Below are 20759 nucleotides of genomic sequence, written 5' to 3'. Positions count from 1 at the left end.
ACAAAAAAATCTGAAAAAATTCTCCAAATACAAAAATCTGATTTTTAGGGCCCAAATAATTTTTTTCGGAAAAAATGGTTTCAGCCACGTTTTAGAGCTAAATGAAACAACTAAAAACTAATGAAACAATTTTGCACAAAGTCCACAGTTTTGCTGCGCCCAAATTTGCCTTTTTTCCCTCGGAAATCGGGCTCATTGGACATTGTTGGCCATTGTTATTTTGCATCATTCTGCAAAAAATTAAAAAAAACTAACAAGATTACTAAGAGTCGAAAAATTCGCATATTGCGCTTGATTTATAGATAAAATAAACTTTATAAAAATCACTATAATAGAGTTGCAATTTTAAAGAGTTGTATGGAGGAATGCAGGAATACATATCGCTAACTTGTTGAGGAATCTCTTTATAAAAGAGATTTTGGTTGAAGCAGCCAAAAAGGGGGGTGGGGGGGGTTCAAGGTTTACGGTGACACGATATCGGTATTTTTCTGTCCGGTATTCCGGTATTTGAGGAAAGAATCGCCAGTATTTCGGTATTCAGTACCCCTTGGACCCCCCTCCCCCGCAAGCGTTGGCAAAAATTAAACATCTACCCTAGCCAATGCACAACATCAAAACGACCAACGACCATGAGAAGGGGGGTTTCAGGGGGTACCCGATTCCGCGGTTCCGCTAATTTCTTTGAAATTCAAGGTTTTTGTCAAAAATTCCACGAATTTCGAATATTTTTTGCCTATTCCGAAATTTCCGGAAAACATTTTGCAAAATCCCGTTTTTCCGCACTATATTGTCCAACTTTCCGTCTCCGTCAAGGGCCCAATTTCCGAAATTCCGTATAAAATTTCGTCAAATTTCGTCACTCCGTCCAAAAAAAGGGCTGATTTCGCTCCTCATCCGCCAACCATGAGCCCCCCCTTGAGAAAGGCTCACATAACGTTAGACGAACGTTAAACGATGTCACTTGTATGAAAAAAATGAATGACGGAGTTTGAGAGGTGTAGAACGAGTTGAAAGGGTGGAACGGTGATTACATAAAGATATTATTCCATTAAGATGGCTTTGGAATATAATTGGCGCTTTGACACGGTCATTCGTAAAAACGTAAAAAAAGTTTCACTTAATTTTTAGAAATCCAAACCAGTTCTCAAACCATTTTTTTGATATTCTTTTCATCATTAATGATCATAAAAACAAGTTAAGTGGTTGAGAACTAATTTTCCTGTTTAGATATGTAAAACTCGTGAAATACTGATTTTTCTATCAAAGGCTACGATGCTAGGACTATATTTTCATTTTTTAAAATAAGAATACACTTTATAAGAATGTTCATGATGAAAATGGCCAAAAAATTAAGAATAATGTTAAGAATATCATCATCATGGAATTTTGCTACTCAAGTCGCCAATTACCCCCGAGTAAAGCTCATGATATGTGCTTAGAAATTTGAAAAATTTAGATTAAATCATAAGATGAGTAGGTTTGCCGAATGACGTTTGGTTGCCGCCCTATTTTTGAAAAACAGAAATATTTTGGCTCAAAATCGGGGCAAAAAATATGGGACTTTGAGACCTAAATTCGGGATTTTTAAGGTTTTGTCATCCTGAATTACAAATTTCAAGTCAGATTTCATCGAACGAACGAACGAACGAACGAACGAACGAACGAACGAACGAACGAACGAACGAACGAACGAACGAACGAACGAACGAACGAACGAACGAACGAAAACATCGATTAATTTATGGGGCATCCGGGGTAGTTCAAAAAATGTAAAAATAGATAAAAAATTCAATGTTGTTAGGGCTTGGAGACACGAGATATTTTTAATGGCAATTTTGAAATATTGACAAAATGTTATGGAAACAATCTAAAATATTTATTTTAGAGATTACTTTAAAAAGAACTGGACGACAGAAACTCCATCCAGGCAACAACAAATCAATCTTTGAAAAAGAAATCAAAGTTTTTTTTTACGTTGCGACCATAATGTCCACTCTTCAAACTATTGCTGCTATTCTCGAGAAGATTTCTAAATTTATCAAACTAGAAAAGCAGAAAACTGCGCTAAATTAAAACGGGCATTCTAGATCCGATTTATATAAAGATTGGATTCAATAAAATATTTTTTGTAGAGTGCAGGGGAATACCGCTTTTTGAGGTAACATTTTCATGGGGGACTTTTCAGGCGCTCAAAAAAATACTCCAAAGTTCATTACATCCACTAAATCTCAGATGGTAGACTGAGTGACTTTTTGTCACTTTCGCTTGAGTTGAAGGTTGAAAAGAACGATTTTCACTTCTTCTTGGAAAGTTTTCAATTTGAGCATCAACAACTTCAATATTTGCTCATTGAATTAGAAATAAAATCGTTTGAAAAGTCATTATTGTAAATATGTAACTTTGAAATACAGGGTGTCCGGAAAAAAAGTAACTAGTTCGAATATGATTTGCTGGTTTACGTCGGAATTGTGTGTTTCTTAAGTTATTGTTTCGAGGACAATCAAAATAAATCCAGCATAATAAACCCAGAAGACATGAATAAAACTTAAAATATGAAATTTTGCAAAAAGACACAATAATTCAGTTATTTTGAAACAACCACGTTTGTAAAGTGTATGCAGTGGTAACAAACATACCATAAACCTTTCGAAATCACGTAACCTTTTTCAAGAGACAAGACCGGGACTAAAACTCGTCAAAGAATTTTTAAATATAAACAAAAACATTGATAATTTCAGCCCTTGAATATACGGTGCTTTAACACTTCTCACCAAAAGGTATTTTCCAGACCAAACGTACCAGATATATGGCAGTGATAAAACAAGTTAACCCATTTGGAGCTTGAATTCAAGACAAAAGCGAGTTATGTATATATGTTACCGAGTTTATGTATGTGTTATTTTTCAGCAACGGAGACGGCAAGACTAGATCATGATCAACTGAGGATGACGGTAAATCAGCACTACTGTCCTCGATTTTGCGGGTCAGAAGTGCGGGTTTTTCCAAATCACTTCAGTCACTTTATCGTCCTCAAAAGCGCAAATACATAAACTCGCTGTTTTCTGCGACGGAAACGGTTAGCCTCTGATTCAGGTAGATCCTGATTGACTGTGGACGACGGTAAATCACCACCTTTACAATCCTTAATTTCGCGGGTCAAAACTGCGGGTCATTCCAAATCACTTCAGTCACTCCGCCGTCATCAAAAGTGCGACACACAATCTCTAATGCAAATAATAATAAAGAAACTTACTGAGTCATAGAGGACAGAGAATACTCGTTCCATCGCCATCAATTAACTTGCTCCATTTTTGTCAAGTCTGAATGAAGATGAAAATGCAGTATGAAGAATTTTATCAGTAGAGCCTTAATTGGCTATTCTCTTCAATTATCAGGCTGGCAATGCTTACGATGTTCTTATTTTTCCTGAATTTCACAATTACTAGCTAGAACATTAAAGCTAAAATTCAGTAAAAACAAGAAAATTGACGAGAGTAGCCAAATTTGCTTAAGATTTTCTTTCGTAATTGCAGTAATTCATTTACTTCACAACTTTGAATTTAGCCTGTAAAAACGAATCAAGAATTTAAGGTGGCAACGTAGTTATAAAGGGCTGTCATATTACCACAGAATAATACCATAAATCCTTCAACATTCTCTGTCGCGGACTTCATCCATGTAGTATAGACTTTTGTGTTGTCATGGTTTAATGTCTTGCATCGATGTTAAATTTTATTTTTTTATTAAACATTTTAGAGCATATTCTAAAAATAGAGATGAAAAGAAATTTGACAAAAATAAAAAGACAGTAACCCCGTTAGTGTTCACACCAATTGAGTTTAAAGCCCCGAAGGGCTAGGGAAGAATCTTCAACCTTTCTCAAGTAAGAAAAAGTGAAGCCTTAATTTTGAAATTTTGTTTAAAAACACATGGGTCACGTGTTCTGGATAGGAAATAAGTGGCTTTATTTCCCATCCGAGAATTTCGGGCTTTGAAATTAATGGTTCACACCTTCATTGTATGTTAATGATCGGGAAAAACCAATGATGTACAGCCGGAGGATTGAAAGCCACTCTTTTGCCTCATTGGCGCCACCCGCGCGATATTCACCATAACATCAAAAAAAAGGCTGAAAGTAATATTTACTGCGGACAGATTTTAAAAGATCACCACTCGAAAACAAAGAAAACGAAAGACTCCGAAATACAGCGCAAATTCTTCTTGCTTAAGAAAGGTTGAAAATTCCTCTCTAGCCCCTTCGGGGCTTTAAACTCAATGGAGTATAACTCAACTTATTATGAACTCCTTTGGTATCAGTACCACAATAATAGACCTTATCGGAGTTTTTGATTTTTCTAAAAAAGTGATGCATTGTGGAATTGTTTCGGGAGTATCTTAATAGAAATCTCCCGGGGGGAGGGGCACTGACCTTGACGGCCGACGGGGACGTGCCGCTGGAGTTCGAAAAGTTGACCTTGTCAGATATGATTTTTTGGTAAAATGGTGACCTTGTCAGAACGAAAAATTGAAAATCTTTCCATTTTCCACCCTAACAAATGGCAAAAATGACTTTTGAATTTTTACCCTGAAAATTGTCCCAAACAACCAAAAGTGTCAGTAACACATCTTGAAAATTAGGGATCCTGTCAGATATCTTCAGAGCCTAAAAAAGGGACCCTGCCGAGCGGCACGTCCCGTACCCAATTTTGCCTAAGTCCCCCCCCCCCGGAGAAATCTCTTAGGAATTCCTCGATGAAATTTTATTGTTATACCCCCGAATCAATCCCACAATACTTCGCTTTTTTAGAAAAATCAAAAATTCCGAGGTCTATAGTTTGAGAACTCGGTAAGTTTTGCTGGTGATGTAACTTATGGATAGGACTACATCTTAAGGGATAATATTAGAAATCAAAGCTGAAGGGTATGATGTACCATTTGAGTTTCGATAACAGAGAGATTCGAACGATGGAGGTTCGAATTCTTAGAGAGTGAGTTAACTGTAGGTATCCCAGATGGCACACAACGTTGTTTCAACGTTCATCTAACATTATATGGACGTTGTGAACGTTAAATAAACGTTGAAACAACGTTGTGTGCCAGCTGGGATTGTAAGAGCTTGATAAAAAATCCATTAAATTTTAAAAGAAAGAAAGAGCAATTTTATAAGAAACCGCGGAAAAATATTAGTTTTCTAATGGAAATTTCTAATTATTTCAAAAAGTATGGAAATGCACAAAACGTCTATAAATAAAATCAAAATACATTAAATTGAAAATGCATGAAATCTTTAAAAATAGTAGTGGAAATACATGTTATCTAAATCCCTTCAATAAATAATTACAAAAATGCAACAGAAATTACCGATAAATAATAGTGGATGACAAAAAAATGACAATGCATCTTATGGATTTCATTAGTACATTGAATGAATTACAACATGTTATGTATCTTCTGTTAGGCCAATTATCCGTGAGTTTAAAATTTAAGAATCGCAATGAAAAAATTTGATGAAGAAGAAAATGAAGACTTTTGCGAAGAAGAGTATTCCAACTTTGAAGAGCTTAGTTTTGCCGAAGAAAAAATATTTTGAAAATATTTTTGCGGTAGATGGTGTATCTTTTACCGAACTAAAATAGTTTTTTCGGAAAATTTTTCTAAAAGCTTATTTGCTTCAAAATCTTGAAAATAGTGCTTTTTGACCAATTTTCCATCCCAATCTTTCATAGAAAAACAGCCATAACTTTTGATGTACCGGTATAGAAAATTTTTCCGAAAAATTTAAAACAGTCAATTCTTTGCGGACAGTTTGAAAAAACTTCGAATCAAAAAGGTTAATTACCCATTAAAACTTAGTACTTTTTATAAAAGAGGTTGATGCAACATATAATTAACGTCTTTTTAAGGCTCATAACGTCATATTTGTAATTTAATTCTTAATTACTCTTAAGGAATTTGATTAAAAAGCAATTTATTAAGGCAATTCTTTGTTAAAAGTGTTAAATAACATAAAACATAGCTTTTATGTTCAAATACTATTCAATTTTCTGACTATAGTCAGAGCCCTTTTAGTGATAATTATAATAATTTGAAAAAAAACGAAATCTAAAAATTTCACGTATTTACTCAGACGCAGAACTTAATCGGCGCGAAGTTTCATTCCATTACCATAGGTATTTAGAATTTTGTTTCAGACGTAATAGAGTTTAGGAGCTGAAGAAAAACGTTTTTTAGTTTCGATTTTCCAAATAGTTGACAGCTAACAAAGCAGCATTGCGTCCACCAATAGCACTCATCTCCATTCCCGAAGCTGCTCGTTCAATTGCATTCACATAAAACACTCCTTCGTCCAATTCGAACGGTAAAAACCTCTCCGGTGGAGAATAATGTGGATAGGCTAACCAATCAACTGAGGAGAGCTGTGGTGCTGTGTTCTCCTCCATAATGAATAATTTTCTCAGTGAATCCTCTGTAAGAGGTTCTCTACTGAAAACTCTGTACGTAGGAGGGTCGCATCTATTACCGTGAACGGTTTTATTGATTTCAATAAAACCAAAATCAGCAGCTGCTTTTTCACAAGTGGTTGTGATAGCGTCTGGCAATTTGCTGGCAGCTTTGACACCAAAATACTGAGCATTGATAGGTTGTTGAATGATGCTTGAAACGCAACGTTGGAATTGACCAAGGTCTGTTGACTGAGGCCAATTTTTGATTTCTGGGCATGAAATAAAACAGCGAGGATCTTCTAAAGGTACTGAAACGATAACCGCATCGTATTGGTTTGATTGAAAGGTGCTAGCATCTGATTCTAATTCATAGGTAGCTTTACCAGAGCTTTCGTTCACCAGTTTCTTAATTGAAGTGATTTTGCAATTGTAATGGACAGTAGATTTAGATTCTTCAATCAGTCTTTGCGGGACTTGTTCATTTCCACCTTTGACGTTCCATAACGAACTTCCGTCACCACCGAGCAGTGAAAATAACCCTAATTGTAAAAAAAAAAAGTAAAATAAAATCGCAATCAGTCAACGTGACATAAATCATCTCGTGGAAACACCTTAAGTAAAATGGGAAACAATTATTTGCGAAAGCAATGGTGGCATACTTTCTCACCTCAAAAATGTCTCAAAAAAATAACCTAGTCTCTAAAATGCTTCAAAAATCAAGAAAATAGCGAATTTGCCTCAAAAATTATTTACTATTTATTTAGTTACTCTATTATTTAATTTGATTACGTAACTTCCGTCACGATGGAAACGAACGTTCAATTTGCGTAAGCTCTTACAGATGTGAATGTTTGTTTCCATAATGGCGGAAATTAAATTAAAACTTAAAAATTAACTTAATAATTATAACATAAAAACAATATATCTATTACCAGTTAATCCATTCAGTTCGTCGGCAGTCTGATAATAAATCATTCTTAAAATGCTATTGACAAATTCATCAATCAGTTTGTCGCCGACTCCTTTCTCTTTCAAGACTTCACGCCATGTTTTTTGTGTACAATCCGTGAAATATTCCCCACCTATCGAAGTCAGTAAGTCAGGCACCGTTCTAAAAATAATATAATTATATGGTTAGTGAGTTCGCAATAGCAGTCGAGGCCCTGCTTCCCACAACTCTTATCTTTTTATTTTATTCATTTATTCCTCCACTTACTCTACTACCGTACTCTTTTGTTACCGAGTATAGACAATATAGAGCAGAGAGAACAGATCATATTCTATTACTCTTAGGTGTCAAATAAAGGGGGGTTCGAATAAACGGGGGGGTTGGAAAGATTTTTCAAATCAAATAAACGAGGGGACCTAATTACCGGGGGGGTTTGAAAATGGACTTTTAAAAACCCTAAAAAGGGTCAAAATAGACCAAATTTAGGTTTTTTAAAGTAAAACCAGAAACTTTCCTTTTGGGAGCTGGGAATTTTTTCAAAAATTAATAAACGGGGGGGGGGGGGTCCTAATAACGTCCAGGGGGGGTTGGAAAAAAATCGAAAAATTAACAAGCGGGGGGGGGGGGCGTTTATTTGGCACCTAAGAGTACACACTAGATAGGGTAACTGCTCACAGATTTTCCCATGAAAGTGTGGTCCAATTTGAAGTCGACTAGTCCGCCATGTTGTTTTCAACCTTAGATTTTCGAATGTTTGAATTTCAAAATATTCGAATCGGGTTGTTAACAACCAAATTTGAAAACAAGATGGCGGGCAAGTAAACATGTACATTCTTCCGTTATATGGGTAGATCGATCCAGTCAAGTAGTTATAGATCAGTGGCAGAGAGGCACTGAGTACGACTAAGTCTTTGGTACGGCACGGCTGGTATTGTTGTTGAATACGTTTACTTATACGACACTAATACTCCTGAAATGTCTAAGAATTCTTTAAAAATATCATTTTTTTTAAGAAAGAAGATGCTTGCTGACAAAACAGAATTCAGAAAAGATTTTCTAAAAATTTGAGCTCGCACATCAGAAAAAAAGGAGGGGAGTTTGTCTTTTCTATTGTTTAAAAATTATGTGTTAGCAAATGGTACCCTACTTGATTAAAATCGACGACAATTTAAAGCGACCGTATATATAGTTAAAGCATTCAGCTAAAGTACTATTTCTCGCAGTCGTAGCATGAAAGTAGAGCACCAGCTACACGTCGCAAGGTTGTGGGTTCCAAGGTTTAGAAAAAGTCATTTTCGTGAGTTTGTACATGAATCTCTTTTTAAATCAAGCTCCGGCAGTAAAAACAGTAGGATGTTCTTTTTTCGAGGCGGAAAACGTCATTTCTTTGAGAAACTTCTGATGAAAATATGCGTACGGCGCTGCAAATTTTTTTTCCGTAGACGGGCGGAAATATCTTTAATGGTCGGAAATATCATAGCACAATGGTCGGAAATATCATTTGATGGTCGGAAATATCTTTTGATGGTCGGAAATATCCAAAACTCTAAAAATTTGAAAATTTAATGGTCGGAAATATCCCGCGCTTTTAAAAATGCTTTATCAGCAAAAAAAATGTAAACAAAAATGGTAGCAAAGGTGGTGTGGTGTGGCCAACTTGTTATGTGTGCCAGACAAGAGTAGTTTTTTATTTTAAGTTTTTTGGACACTATCTGAGAACTGTTTTTATACATTATTTTACACAAGACGTAGACAGCTTTTTAGGGAGAGAAAGTGGTATTGACCTTTTTATTCAAACACGACTCTTCTTTATTTCTTGTATTCTTTATATCCTTTCCTCCTCTAGCCCCCACTGCTCTCAAATCACCCTAAAGCTAGTCCTAACCCTACCCGGACCACCCTCCCATTCTAGACCTTACCCGGGGGGGGGGGCACTCGATCTGAAAAGGACTGTTCGGCGGAAAATTTGGCTTCCAAAATCGAACCTTTACAGTGCATCCAGCTGGCAGTGCATGCAGAGAAAATTTGGCCAAAAAATGACCCAGGTTTTGCTATCGTGTGTGCGTACCTTTAAATTCTATATACCCAGGGGAGCGCAAGACGAAAACGAAAATTTAATTCCCATCTGTTAAATGTGGATTATTATTCAGATCCCGGTTGTTTTCATCCAGGTAGGAGGCGTTTCAATATCGGTTTGGTAGATTGTATTTAGGATGGTTTCGTCCAAAAAAGGAACCACTTTACGGCGCCGAAAATCTCCGAGTCAGGGCAATTTCCATGATAGATATTCCATCGTTCCCGTACATTTCCTCCCGCCCCCACTATATCAGACAGCTGATTGGTTATGATATTTTCGTTGTCATGGTTTCGATCTTTTTGTATATCCATTTTGAATTTTTTGCATTCAAAGAATTTCCTGGAAGACTTTCTCGACCTGTCGACCTCGAAGCTTATATACTGAAAATTCTATAGATTAGTAAATTTATTGCTCTGCTGTCTTTGTTATTGGTGTTGCAATTATCACTTGGAAAAATCATATCATCAGGTTCATTCACCATATATAGTTTTGGATTTATAACACCACCTACCCAACCTCGGTCCCTGCCTATTATCAGCTTTTTGATTCTTACTGATAGCGCTAGATTATTCTCTGGCGTCAATCAGTAACGTAAATAAAGCCTGGGATACACGGGGACGAGGTTGACCACCTACCTACACACAAGTATAACACAACTTATCACTTATGGTATCATCATCATCATCATCATTTTATCTATAGCTGTATAGGGAAGTACATTTTGTTGACTTTTTCCTCACTTAGTTTCACTGCTTTGTGGGAAGGAAATATATTGAATTAGGGTTTCACTCCGTTCTTTATAGACCTTTTAAAAGTTTCACTTAATTTTTGCGAAAGAAATTGTTTTAGGCATAATATAATATCATTCATTTATCAACGATATCGATAACATTAAAAAAAATTAATACTGTAACAGAACAGTCCCACACTGCTACAAATTATCCAATACCAATCCGTCGATCGTGTGCGTCAAAAAAATGTCAAGGCGATCACGACTTTCCCCACTAGTAGAGTTTTGGATATTTCCGACCATCAAATGATATTGCCGACCATCAAAAGATATTTCCGACCATCAAATGATATTTCCGACCATTACGCTATGATATATCCGACCATTAAATTTCCAAATTTTCAGAGTTTGGGATATTTCCGACCATCAAAAGATATTTCCGACCATCAAATGATATTTCCGACCATTGCGCTATGATATTTCCGACCATTAAAGATATTTCCGCCCGTCTACGGAAAAAAAATTTGCTACGGCGCTCTACGTCGCCCGTTTCGGAAGCGTGTTGTTGATCGAACAATACTGCTTTGTTTCTAACCGTAAAAACAAAGATGGCAGCAAAAAATAGACAACAACTTTTGCGCTTTCCCTATTTTTATGCTTTAATGAGTTGAATTGGATCATGATTTTTGTACGATTGTCACAAGGAATGCCATGGTCGATGATGATCTTTTCTTATTATTACTTTCTGGATTTGATGTTTCGTTTATATTCTGTTGGTTTGGAATGAAATGAGAGATACGATCTCTTGAAAAAACAGGACATTTTGTCAACTTTCACAACAAACTAACTTCAATTTTGCTTGTATATTTACATAAATTGTAAGAAGGCAAGTGACTGTGAATAAAAATTTAAAAATTACATACTTGCAACATCAAAAAAGTTTGCACCCAACCAATGCGACAATGCAAGCTGATAACCAGAACACCACGGCCAATATGAAGAATGTTAACTGCTGAGAAAATGTTTGTTGTATTGAATATGGATGTAAACAATTGGAAATCACCACCTAACATGTACAATTAAATTTTTCTTGAATTTGGAGATTTTCTTCCCCGGGTGCATTTAAAACGTGGAAAACTTTAGTTGTGAAATTGGAGATCTTTTTCCACGTGCGTTTTAAACGTGGAAACTTTTGTTGTGAATTTGGAGATTTTCTTATGTGCATTTAAAACGTGGAAACTTTTGTGATAAATTTGGATATTTTCTTACAGGTTCATTCAAAACATGGAAAACTTTTGTCGTGAACTGGACATTTTCTTCCACATGCATTTCAAAAATGAAGAAATCTCACGTGATTTCCTGGCATGACAACTTTTTTTCTTTTCTGACGATTTTTTGGAAATTATGATTGTTTCCAAGTATGTTTGCTTTTGCAGCATGCTTTTGGAAATCATAAATTGGCTTCTGTTAGGGGAATTTTTTACTATCGACAATCTTTCAGATTATGAAAATGTTTCCCAGTATATAAAAATGAACAGTGCCAACGTGCCTTGACGTGCCAACGTGCCATCCAAATTTGGCGTGCCATTAAAACTTCGGCGTGCCATCCGAAATTCGGCGTGCCATCCGAATTTCGACGTGCCATCCGAATTTTGGCGTGCCATCCGAATTTAGGCGTGCCATCCGAATTTTGGCGTGCCATCCGAATTTCGGCGTGCCATCCGAATTTCGGCGTGCCATCCGAATTTTGGCGTGCCATCCGAATTTCGGCGTGCCATCCGAATTTTGGCGTGCAATTCAAATTTCGGCGTGCCATCCGAATTTTGGCGTGCCATCCGAATTTCGGCGTGCCATCCGAATTTTGGCGTGCCATTCAAATTTCGGCGTGCTCGTCCGAATTTTTACCGGAATTTCGGTAAAGCTTGGGGGAGAAGATGACACAACTTGGACCTCCCCAATATGGACCCCGAGATGGACCCCATTGTGGACCCCAATATGGACTCCCTCAAAATTAGTGGGAAAGCATTTTCAAGGTTATTTTATGTAATGACACTTAAATTATGTAAATAATGGCATTATCACAAAATATGAGGTGTATACACCAATTTACAACAAGATGTTTTCTCATGCTCAATAGGATGCTGGCGGTGCAAATGGATATAGATTGTCATGCAATGAAAACATTAAATGCTCCAAGAGAGCTGTTTTAGAGATATGAAAATTGTAGTACTTTTATTATTATTTTATTAATTTCATTTTTATATGAACAGAGCATTACATAACTTTAAAAGTTTTGGAGGAGATACACGTGTTTCTTCCACGCGTAAGGCAGCAGTCTACCTGTCATTTTCTTGACAAAGCAAAATCTCATTTTCAGCTTTATATATAATTGCCCCCGCAAGGAGCGCAGCGACTGAGGAGGCACTCATAGCTTCACGCAATATATTGGACTGGAATCTCGATTTTTTGCGAATTGTTTTTGTTTTTGTGTTTGCGTCGTAATCGGCTTTCCGGCCAATTAAGTGTTCCGCAAAAATATGGCGGTAAATTATACAGCGGTAAATGTTATACATATTTTCATATTACGTTATATGCTATTACCATTATTGCGTATTACATTTTATTAGTTTCGATTTAGCATTGAAAAGCTGAAGCGAGTGTTATAAATGCAAATTATAGAAAAAGTATAGTGATTACACCATAACACGAATTACAATATTACTTGTGCAAATCAAAACAAACAAAATGGCAGACTGGTTATGATGATGAGCTGATTCGTTGACTGGAAAAAGTGTTTTGTATGTCAAATTTTGTTTCTTGTCTTTCAAACTGAATACTAAATACTGTAATTTAGTCAGAAGTATTATTTCAGCAATGATTTCAATTCTTTTTCTGGAATCTTTAAAGAAGTTTGCTCAAGTTTTCAAATGTACATTTGATATTTTTGTTCAAACTGTAATTTATCTTTGTCTGTTATTATATTAATAACTAGCTTTATTGTTTATAGAGCTTCTTGAGCTTTAAAGACCATCATATGGTCGTAACTCGAGAAAGTCCTTCTTAACTTGGTAAAACAAGATACCGGCAAAGTACAAAAAAGTTGAATGTGCACGTGAGTAAAGTTGAATCCATAAGTGGTTGAATGTCAATCAATATTTTTTTTTGGTCTTCAAAATAGATTTACCTCACTTAGAGTGTTTTCACTGTTTGTGTGGTAAATCTATTTCAAAAGCCTGAAAAAAGTTCGTTTACATTCGTTTAACTTTGCATGCGCACGTTCCACTTTTTCATGCAGTTGTGATAGAGGCCGTCCATATAGTCCATTCATATAATAGTACGTACGCAAAGATTTTCCAAAAATTTGATACCCCCTCCCCCCTTGTACGCAGAGAACAATAGAAATGATGTCATTTAAACAATAGATGTACGCTTTTGCTAACCCCCCTCTCCCCCTTCATTGCGTACGTACTGTATGTGTATGGATGGCCCCATAGCCTAAATAACTTACGCTCTAGGGGTTTGTTGAAATAGCTCCAATTCTAGCTTTCCAAGTTATGGCATTTAACGGTGGTTAGAGTAGGCACACAGACAGTCATACAGGAACACCATAAAGTGAGAGTATATAGCTAAAAACTCAAAAAGTCTAGTTTCCTGAAGGCCCGTCTCTTCATTGTCTGCGCTGCAATCATATCTTAATGGCTTCAATCCTTGCAGCTTGGAGAAAAGATTGCATCATGAAAAAGTACTACGCACTTGAAAAAAAATTAGGCACATTTCAACTTTTCGACTGTACGCCTGAATGGACCACAATGACATTCCTTTATTTTTCTTTTGACTGCAATCACAGCGTACGCAAGTGGAACCCGGGCCTTAACTAGGATTGGTCTATTTCAGATGGCGCAGAACTTTTTGATGGATTTTATACGCAGTATCATCTTATCATCTTACTATTGTTTATTAGGCAAAGTAGCAATAGAGAGTTGTTGAAATATATAGCAGCCAATGAAAAATAAACAAGCTATTTCTGATTGGTTACCTTGTTGATTTATTCACCGCACCGCTATATATTTTGCCTACAATCTAAGATGTCTGCAGCATTATCGGAAAAGGTCTATTTAGTGAATGATCATGACATATATTGTTGTAAGAAAAAACAAACAAACAAGGAGATGTGAAAGTCAGTAAGATAATGATACCATGATTTTCGAAATATGTTTTTGAGAAGCTTTTCCAGCTTTTCCTTGAATTTCATTAAATTGTCAAGCTGCATGAATTCTTCAAGTATTTTGTTAATGGAATATGATTTTTTTTCAATCAATTAATAAATAATTAAATCAATCAATTATTCCTGATTATTTTTATTAAAAGCTTTATAACTGCATGACATGACCTTTCTGTGGGGGCATTTAGTGAAAGCTATGACTAGTATATGTTTAGATACTTAGCGTTATGCTTTTTTCTTGAGCATATGGTAATTTAAGCTGAGGCTGGACATATGCCTAATATGCTTAATTTTCTATTGTTCTAAAACAATAAATCCATTGTATTCGAGCCAGAATCCCAGCTTTGTTATGCTTATGCGCGTTATGCTTATAAATAAAAAAACGTGTAGTGTACTTTTGGATGACGGTCAAGTATTCTTAAGAAATTGCCAAAATTGAGGGTGAATTATTCTTAACATGTTCTTATTTTTTTGGACTTGACTATTTTACAAACATGAGAAATAATCATATTGAGAGTTTTGGACTTTTGAGTTTCATCCTGATATTCTTATAGAAGATATTCTTATATAAAAAAGCGTTTATCTTAAATGCTCCAAACAACGTTAAACTACCTCCAGATGTTATGTCATTTTCAGTCGTTTTGAGCAGTTTGGAGTCTTGTACAATAGAGTAAACAAGGATGAAGCAACATTGGCTTACTTTCAGGTACCTACCGGGGGTTGGAAAAGATGTCAAAACTTAATATACGAGGGGGGTGGAATAAAATTATCCTGGATGGAAAATTTTCGAAAAATTAATTATAGCGCCCCGGCTTTTAGGTATCCGAGAGTAGATTAAACGACATAGTAATGATGTTTCTATGTCACGAATAGGTAACTGCTTTGACGTTAAAATCTACTCTCATACGCAGATCTTTCTTCACCCCTGTCTACGCTACTGTTCTAAAAAATTGAAAAAGCTTTTCATTCTGAAACCTTTTGAAAAAGTTTTTTTCTGGAATTTTTTTTTTTTGAAAACCTAAAACTTCAAAATGGCCAAAAAGCTCATGAGTTTACGGTTACCGTTTTTGCCTTTTTAAATCAAGTGGTCAGGAGCTGTAGCCAAAAATTAGGAGCTTAGTTAAATAGTTGTCCAAGGGCTAAAGTAATTTTCAGAAGTCATCATTTTTCTTGACTTTTTCTTTTTCTTACTCCGCTCACTTGCCGTACCTTAACCCGTGTAAGAGACCGTAGTAAGTGTATATTTCAAAATATCGCCTAACAATTAATGTTTCATGGAAAATAAAGACTCTGAAAATTTGAAAAAGTACGCAAAATTTGGTTGTCACGCCAAAACTTGGATGGCACGCCGGAATAAGGATGGCACGCCAAAATTTGGTTGGCACGCCAAAATTTGGATGGCACGCCAAAATTTGGATGGCACGCCAAAACTTAGATGGCACGCCAAAACTTGGATGGCACACCAAAATTTGGATGGCACGCCAAAATTTGGATGGCACGCCAAAATTTGGATGGCACGCCAAAATTTGGATGGCACGCCAAAATTTGGATGGCACGCCAAAACTTGGATGGCACGCCAAAATTTGGATGGCACGCCAAAACTTGGATGGCACGCCGGAATTTGGATGGCACGTAGGCACGTTGGCACGCCAAGACAGTTGGCACGAAGGCACGCATGGCACGCTGGCACGCCTAAAAACCGATGGCACGCTGGCACGCGTGGCACGCGATTTAGCAGACTCAGAAATCATAAATCACTGATTTTCTTTTATTTGTGAAAAAGTAAATTGTTGCGTTTTAATAACCTTCCTCTTGTTTTTCTATGGCCTAGTGTCTGCAGATAAGTACTTTAGACCCCAATTTTGTATTTTCGACACCCTGGGATGGCCTAATTTCAAAATTGGAGCAACTCCAAAAGTTACTTTAATTTTTTACCTTTTTTCCAATATTTTATATATGAAAGTATAAATAATGCAAAATATTTCATCTCATTTTGAAAATATATAAAATTTCCTTTCGTTTTCTTACTGTAAAATATTCTCCTTTTTGTCATTCTTTAATTTTAGATATTTGCCCTTTTCGGCTATATAACATTTTTGGAAATCAGCGCCTAAAATAATAATGATAATAATTATTCAATTATGCACTATCCCAAGGGATTTTGATGTGTTCAACAAACACTCTACTCGGTGGGTGCGACGCCGAGTGACGGCTAGTATAATACTAAAATCCAACTAAAGTCCACCTAACGAAAACTAAAGTTAGCCAATTTGGTTACTGCATTGTTGTTCTCAGTTGGGTTTTAGATATATTCCGTGATCCGTATGTTTGAACCTACAGTCATCTTATGAATAATCCTGTAAATACTGGCAATTACATAAATAGAATTTTGAAATTCTTAGGGACTTGTGTTGCTTGATGTTATCTGAGATTTAAAGCACTTTGAAATCTTTTGAGTACATCAATTATTTTATTATTTGTAAAGGAAATATTTATCCGCATCTTTGCGGCTCTTGTTATTATAAGAACATCCACAATTTTTGAAAACTTCGGATGTTCTTAACGTTTTGGGTTTTAAGCCTGTAAATTTTCTCAACATACTCTTATTTTCACCATTTTTTAGTATTTTTGACTATTTTCCTAAGAAATTGGGTGTTTTAGAATCTGCGAAGCCTTAAAATGTTCTTAACTTGTTGTTAACATTTTGGCCATCTATATATGTTCTTATATAGGTTGTTCTTATAGAAAAATTGTTAGTCTATTGTTGAGACTTACTTGAATGTTTGTCCTGCATCTTGTTTTTCATAAATAGAAGGAAATATGTTCGCACCAGATGTAGTCACATCATTCAACCTCTTCAGGCTCAATGGACCATATCGAAAAACCATTTTGACTGTGTTCCACCAGTTCATTGAGGTTTCAGTAAAAAGGAATTCATTGCCATTCCAGATACCGAATTTTTCGATAGCCTTCTCTTGATTCGTTTCTAGACCTAAAATAATGTGAAATAAATTATGAGAGTTAGAATTAAGTAGCACATCATATTTTTTACAAATCTTTCTCAATCACTTATCTCTTTTGTCTTCACACTCTATTGTTTTAAAGGAACAATTTTATAAGAACAAAGAGGGTCAAAACTGCTGAAAAAAAGAACAATTTAAGAACAATGCTGAGTCTGGAATTTGTCAATTACTCAAGTAATCAAGGGGTCAAAGTAGTATAAAACCTCAATTTCATCCTATAAATGAGAACAGGATAAGAACAATTTGAGACTCAAGGTGCTAAAAAATGAGAACAGCCGAATCTCCTGGTTCTTATAAAAAGAGTGTATTAGGATCAACACCAGCATAAATACTTTAGTGAAGATATGCCGTTAGAATGTATTTGATTTGTTGCCCAAAGGCTTTATATACCATCCCTTTATAAAGAATACAGAATCCTTGAGAGTTCGCCGGAATTTTCTGGAGTTGGCTTATACAAAATATACTATTAGTCAGGTTGCTGGACCTCAAAAATTTCAAGTTTAGTTAACCTCACTGCGAAGAATCTAATTTAATGCACATTTTATTCTTCATACTTTACTCAAATCATTTACCTTTACTGGATATTCTAATTCTACATGCAAAGTTAAAGATAAAAGTTTTACAACAAATACTCTTGAGTGTTGTCAGTGAACTTTCTGACGCCACGTTGTCTTCCCTCTTCGCGTTTGTAATAGAATAGAATGTAAACATTTAAAACGTTCGAATTCTTAGACGGAGGTAAGAAATCACACAAATAATCACTTTTGATACTTATTACACGCACACAAAACTCAAAAAGCACTTTGATATTAATCAAAAGAATTTGATCTCATCATAATACGATTTAGAAATTATTTTTCTTATAAATACAACATTTTCAAAAACACTTACAATTTATCAAACCCCCGTTTTCATTAATAGACACGATTGTGTAGCAATACATACAACTTTTCAAATGCGAAATGGTAGCAAAAGCTTTGAACTTTTTTTTATAAACAACAAAGCCAACCCTAACATATATGTGTGTATCGATGCCGTACGGTTTTTCTGAGATTATATATAATGATGAAGGTACAAATGTATTAGCGAGCGCAGCAATGTGTTCTGCGTGTATTTCTCGGCTAAAAATCTATTCTGATTAGGATTCCGTGAATCCATCGGTCAGTAATATTGATGTGTTCCGATGAGGCAGGGAGTAAAATCAAGAAAAATGTTCTTGTTGTCTAGGTACCCTAGGAGAAAGGGTTTAGAACACTTTAGAACACATCTTTTAAGGCAATAGGGGTATAATCAAATTAAAATTCACGTGTCCTTTGTTAGTAATGCGGCAAAAGTTCATAGAAATAATGAAGTTATATAATACAAACAGACAAATCTATTACAGTTGATTCTACATAGCTCGTACGCGCATGGAGAATTTAAACTTTTTCGAGTTATGAAAATTTCGAGTTATGGATTAAGGGTTTTATAAGGCATTCTTAACTGAATAGACCATAAAACTTGTTCGATGAGACATTCGAGTTATAGAGACTCTGTAAAAAAGAGTAAACCAGCTGGCGCATAACATTGTTTTAAAATTTCCATATACCTTTTAAAGAACATTAGGTTTTTCCAAGGTTTTGATAATTTTATGTTCAATGTTTCAATATATCCATATTTTTGTGTCTTTTTATTTTCAATTTCGCATTATTTTTGTCAAGAGAAGTAGTTTTTGCTGCCTTTTTGGAGATTTTATAGGAGAAATTGTACTTTTAGTTTTATTTTTTCGCCGACCGACCGACCCTCTTTTTTGGATAGCTTGGCCCGTAAAAACAACAAATTAAATTGGCCTCGCCTTATGAACGTTTTATGGAGGTTGTTTTGATGTTAAGAACTATGGTAGCTACTTACCCATCTCCTTTGTGAACTCAGCCATATATTTATTACTAGAGTGAATGATTGTACCACCTGTTTCAAAAGATTCACCATTCAGATGTGCGCTCAAAAGACGTCCACCCATTCGATCGGTTTTCTCGAAAACGTCAATATGTATAGAATCTCCGTAATGTTTCCTGTGGAAAGAGGACACGCACTAGGTTATTCATATTTTGTTAAGTTACGTAATTTCCGTCATTATGGAATCGAACGTTTGCTCCCATAATGGCGGAAGTTATGTAACTTTACAAAGCATGAAAAATCTCTTAGGGTAACACATGCTTTTTAAGAATCAGTGCATTTTTACTGGTTGAGACTAGGCTTTATTCTTTTCCTGATTACACGTTTTTTTTTTATAAGAACGTCAAAAATTTTCGAAGCCTTCGGATGTTCTTAGTTTTTTGGATTTGATGCCTAAAAATGTTCTTAAAATGTCCTTATTTTCAGCATTTTTTGAGCATTTCGATGTAATTTCTTAAGAAATTGCATGTTTTTAAGTCTCCAAAGCCTTAGTATGTTCTTAGAATGCTTAGATTTTTGGGCCTCGAAGCCTTATGTTCTTATATAGTTTGTTCTTATAAAAAAAAAACGTGTACATCAGACTTAACTGTTTCAAAAGATACTCTTAATATGCATGCTTAGGGTATCAAACTACCCTTGAATGAAGGAAAAACCTGCTAAATACCAATGCTTCCTTTATTATCCATATTTGCCCAAAGGGGGAAATTGTACACAAATACCCACAAAATGGTGAAATAAAGAAAGAATATTATAAAAATATTTTTCAGCTTAAAACTGAAGAATTTAATATGTTGAACGGTGAAAAAATGCGGCCATTATACTTTGATTTTCCCCCGAAAAATTATAACTCAAAGATTTAAGGACAGCCCGAAGACATAAAAACTTATGGATGCTCTTAGGAAAAAATCATGTACCTCAGGAAATGAGCTGTTGATGCACCACCGATTCCACTTCCAATAATTGCAACTTTCCTTCGTTTACTTGTTTGATCATTAGTAGTTTCGGTTTGCGAATTCTTTGTTTCTAATTTTTCATTCGGTAAAATATCAACACTTTCTGTTTCTTCATTCTTTGCAAGTCCTTCAAGCTCACTTGTTTCATTCTGCGAACTCTCTGTTTCTAATTTTTCATTCGGTAAAATATCACCGCCTTCTGTTTCTTCATTCTGCAAATTATTAGATGATTCACTTGCGGCCGTTGGCAGTTCATCACTTGTTGACATTTTGTTATAATTTTTAGTAATCCGTGAATAATTTTATTAATTTTGTTTTATAACCTTAAAAAACAAAACGCATAACTGATGAAAACAACAAGCAAATAGGGACTTGAGAAAAACATGCTCATCTAAAATAATGTACAAATAGATTTTCATTGGCCACA

General features: G+C 35.4%; 1 protein-coding gene across 1 annotated transcript; it reads right to left on the bottom strand.

The window, feature by feature from the left end:
• Positions 1-5967: 5967 nt before the first annotated feature.
• On the bottom strand, positions 5968-20655 carry LOC136821382 (prenylcysteine oxidase 1-like). The gene is made up of 5 exons (XM_067077620.1): positions 20294-20655; positions 19335-19495; positions 17197-17413; positions 7376-7554; positions 5968-6982 (listed from the first exon to the last, which is right to left on the bottom strand). The coding sequence occupies exons 1-5, from the start codon at positions 20599-20601 to the stop codon at positions 6228-6230; spliced, it is 1620 nt and encodes a 539-aa protein (XP_066933721.1). The 5' UTR covers positions 20602-20655; the 3' UTR covers positions 5968-6227.
• Between the last annotated feature and the right edge of the window lie 104 nt (positions 20656-20759).

Source organism: Clytia hemisphaerica, unplaced genomic scaffold, assembly GCF_902728285.1.
Source record: "Clytia hemisphaerica strain Z4C2 unplaced genomic scaffold, Clytia hemisphaerica genome assembly, whole genome shotgun sequence".
In the NCBI taxonomy this organism is placed as follows: Eukaryota; Metazoa; Cnidaria; class Hydrozoa; order Leptothecata; family Clytiidae; genus Clytia; species Clytia hemisphaerica.
The sequence above is the reverse complement of the archived record's forward strand: the minus strand, read 5'-3'. Positions and strand labels throughout refer to the sequence as shown.